The sequence below is a fragment of the Cheilinus undulatus genome, linkage group 1, assembly GCF_018320785.1.
Source record: "Cheilinus undulatus linkage group 1, ASM1832078v1, whole genome shotgun sequence".
Classification (NCBI taxonomy): domain Eukaryota; kingdom Metazoa; phylum Chordata; class Actinopteri; order Labriformes; family Labridae; genus Cheilinus; species Cheilinus undulatus.
The window spans coordinates 1,762,515-1,766,323 of record NC_054865.1 but is presented as its reverse complement, the minus strand read 5'-3'; the positions used below and the strand labels follow the sequence as shown (position 1 = coordinate 1,766,323).

The 3,809-nt window shown below is 42.0% G+C and overlaps 1 protein-coding gene across 1 annotated transcript in view; it reads right to left on the bottom strand.

Annotated features, from left to right (window-relative positions):
* Positions 1 to 784, bottom strand: part of sh2d7 (SH2 domain containing 7) — a 4,421-nt gene extending 3,637 nt beyond the window's left edge. Inside the window, exon 1 of the mRNA XM_041789703.1 lies at positions 648 to 784. Within this exon, the coding sequence (XP_041645637.1) occupies positions 648 to 784 (137 nt within the window). The remainder of the gene's footprint in view (positions 1 to 647) is intronic.
* Positions 785 to 3,809: the final 3,025 nt, after the last annotated feature.

Genomic DNA, 3,809 nt, shown 5'->3' with positions numbered 1-3,809 from the left:
TCCACCTCTGAGTGGACTAAAGGCTAAATGAAGGTTCTGGAGTGGTCTAGTCAAAGACTTAAATCTGACTGAGATGCTGTGGCATGACCTTAAACAGGCCATTCATGCTGGAAAACCCTCCAATGTGGCTGAATTAGAACTATTTAGAGAAGAATGGGACAACATTCCTCCACAGTGATGAGAAAGACTCACTGACAGTTATCACTCACGCTTGCTTGGTCCTAGGCAGACGACCAGTCATTAGGTTTAGGGGGCGATGACTGTTTCACACAGGACCAGGAAGGTTTGGATGGATTTATCCTCAATAAATGAAATCATCATTTAAACTCTGACTTTAGTGTTTACTCAGGTTATCTCTGTCTGATATTCAGTGACAAATAGTTTATAATAAGAATTCACTACAGTACTTTCTCAAAGGCCTGCATGTTGCATGTACAGTCTATTTTACTGCTGCAGAATGAGCAACTTTCACATCACTTTATAAAAACGTTTTTATCAACTTTAAATGTACTATTAACTATTATTATTACTTGTCAAATAACATCAAATACAGTCCTACAAACATTTAAACCCACAGGGTCAAACCTAGACTAGCTCAACATCTTCTTCTCTCCCCTCTTTCAGATCCTGCAGTCAGACTTTCTCACCTCCTCGCAGCAAAGCCTTGAAACCAGTCTGGGAAGTTCCCGTTGTTGAGGATAAGAGGAGCCTGAGTCTCAGTGAACCAGCGGTGGACCAGCTCCTTCAGACCCCCCTCTGAAGGCTCCGTGAAGGTCCTCTCCATCCTCACAGCTTCCTGTCTGAGCAGCTCACTCCGGTCTGACTGTGAAAAGGAAGCCTAGCTGCCTCATTTGACTGTTTTAGCTGGGCGTGTGTCTCGCCTGAATCGTGCTATTGTTTCACTCTATCGGCTGCACTCAGAGTCGCCGGTTTCATTTGACTATCTCTGTTCCTGCTCACTGATTCAGTTTTTTAAGTTATTTTGGTGCTGTTTGCTGCTAATAGAGAACTACAGGACAACCCAAAAAGGTAAATCTAAGTCCTCAAACAGCCAACAGTCCTTTATCCAAACTCAGCACGTCCCAATATCTGAACATATTTCTACCCTAGCTGCTCCATGGCTAACGTTTTCATTGAGAGAGACTGTGACTCTGGGACATGAAGACAGAGACAGTGAAGACCTGGGATCCCTTACTCTCTCTCTGCTGTAGCTTTTTTTAAGATTTATTTCTGGGCTCTTTGTGCCGCTGTTATAAAGGGGGACAGTGGGCAAAAGCAAAGCTCAGGCAAAGTCAGTGGATTGTCCTGGTATCAGGTGGATCCATCTTTGAAAGGTTCCAGCTGATACACCTGTTCCTGGTCAGAGAATACCCGACCAATCAGCATCCTTTAGGGAGAGTGGGGTTGTAACCAGGGGTTTAGATGAAGGCTGCAGGTCTGTGAACAATGGTGGTGAGATTAGCATGTAGCAGCAGTTTGGTCTGACCTGGACTTTAAGAAGGAAGAACTAAGAACCAGACTGAAAGATTTTCTTGGTGGAAAAGATGTTTTAGCTCTTCTCCTGACCGGCTTCAACAGTTTTGGTAGCTGCTTCATTATCCTCACTGTCACTGGTTTTAGTGAAACCGGGACGGCCTCACATTGGTCTTTGACTGAGCGACACCGGGGGCGTAGTTAGGGATTCTGGGCCCCCAGAAAGAATATTACACAGGTTAATCAGCCCCCCCGCTACGCCCATGGCCAACACTCATCACAGCAGCTGGCTCTGCTCTTAGAGGTTTCCTTCAAATCATTAGAAAAAGCAGCCTATTTCTACTTTTTCTAATAATCAAAGTAGTGAATTCTGAGGATTTAAACACTTTACACGGCACATCGTATTCATGTCAATACAAAATAGACTTTTTAAATAATAATAATACAGTCGAGGTAGCCCACCAGGGGGGATAAAGGGGACCCAACCAACTGGGGGTGGCAAAAGTGGGCAAAAGGTGGCAAAAATGGGTTAAAAGTAAGGAAAAGACAAAGTCAAAAATGTGTTACAATTGGAATAAGGGGCCAAAAAGGGGGTTAAAAGTGGCAAAAACATGCTGAAAGTGTCAAAAAGGTGGCATAAATGGGTTACAAGTGGCCAAAAAGAGTTACATTTTGTAGAAAGCTGGTAAATGGGTTAAAAGTGATAATAAAGGGTAAAACTGGGCAAAAAAGTAGCCAAACTAAAGCAAAAGTGGGTGAAAACTGGCAAAAAGGTGGCAAAAATGGGCTGAAATGTCAAAAAGGTGGGAAAATAGATTCCAAGTGGCAGAAGAGTTGCTAGAAGGTGGTAAAAGGGATTAAAAAGGGGTAAAAAATGGACAGTAACAGCAAAAATGGGTTAAATGTGGCAAACGTTCCAAAACAGTGGGAAAAAATGGGATAATAAGAAGTGGCAAAAATACTCAAAGGCAGCAGGTGTCAAAAGAAGAGTCAAAAATGGGTCGAAAAATTGGTTTACTTGGTTAGAAATAGCATGAATTAATAATTTCAACTCTGCTCAATGCTACTGATTCAACTTACACACACTGATATCATCAGTGAATCACTGCTGTGGGAGGGCCCATTCTCTGGGGGTTGCTCAGGGGTCCAGATCTGTGGGCAGGCCTGGTTACAGCACTTGTCAGAAAGTCCTAGTCATAACATATGGTACAAGATCCCACAGCAGACCTGGACCTGCCTTAAGGCACACTAGTGTACCTTGGCACATTATTTGAGAATCGCTGCTGTAGAGCAGGGATCCTGAACGTGAGGCTCTTTTATGTCTTAATTTTGAATATATTCATTTAATTATCCATATCCATATGCCTTTTGCCATCACCCCTTTTATCCTGTTTTTCTACCCATTTTTGCCACTTTTTTGCCACTTTTACACCATTTTTGCCCATTTAAGCATCCTTCTGCCGCTACCACTTGTTTCCTATTTTTTGTTCACTTTCCACTCGGTTTTTTTTTTTTTTTTGCCAATTTTGGGCCTTTTTTTGCCACCTGTAACTCATTTCTGTCACTTCTCACCCGTTTTTGCTACTTTCTGCCCCATTCCACTTTTTCTCCCCAGTTTTGCACCTTTTCACCTGTTTTTTGCTGCTTTTTGACCATTTTTGCCATCTTTAACTTGTTTTTGTTGCCTCTTCAACCTGTTTCTGCCATTTTTCACCACTTATATTGTGGCTCTTGCAAAGGTTTTTTCAATAATTCGGCTCTTCGGTTGAGTAACACTGCTCTAGTGAGTAAATGCTTAGAGCTTTATCCTTATTTATTTGGTCTTGTGGTCTGTTCTCCTGTGACAGCAGGTGTCTCCTACCTGAACAGGTGGAGGAGCCACAGACAGGGAGCTCTGCAGCACCAGAACCTTGAACCAAAGCTTTGAAAGTGTGCAGACATTTCTGCTATCCTGTTATTCTTTACACTATCATGTGTTTAGTACTGATGTAATTCTGATTTACTCCATTAATCCTATGATGGTACAAAAATAAGCCACTGGGCTTCAGTCTGTTCCTTTTCGGTTGCTGTCTGATAAACTATCATGTCAAAAATGATTTTATTTTTGTTTTTAAACCGAAATAAAACATTCATTCAAAATGAACCTTTTACTTGCTGTGCTTTTTGACCAATCAGAACCAATGAGAAACATCCTGTACAGAATATTTCTCTCTTTTATTGAACTAAGGAGTGTAAACGGATTTAGTTTGAAGTCTTCCGGACCCCTTCCTTGTCAGGCAGGCTGTTACTTATTATTAAGAAACCGTTTCTTCCTCTCAGTAGGACCGCGGGTCAAA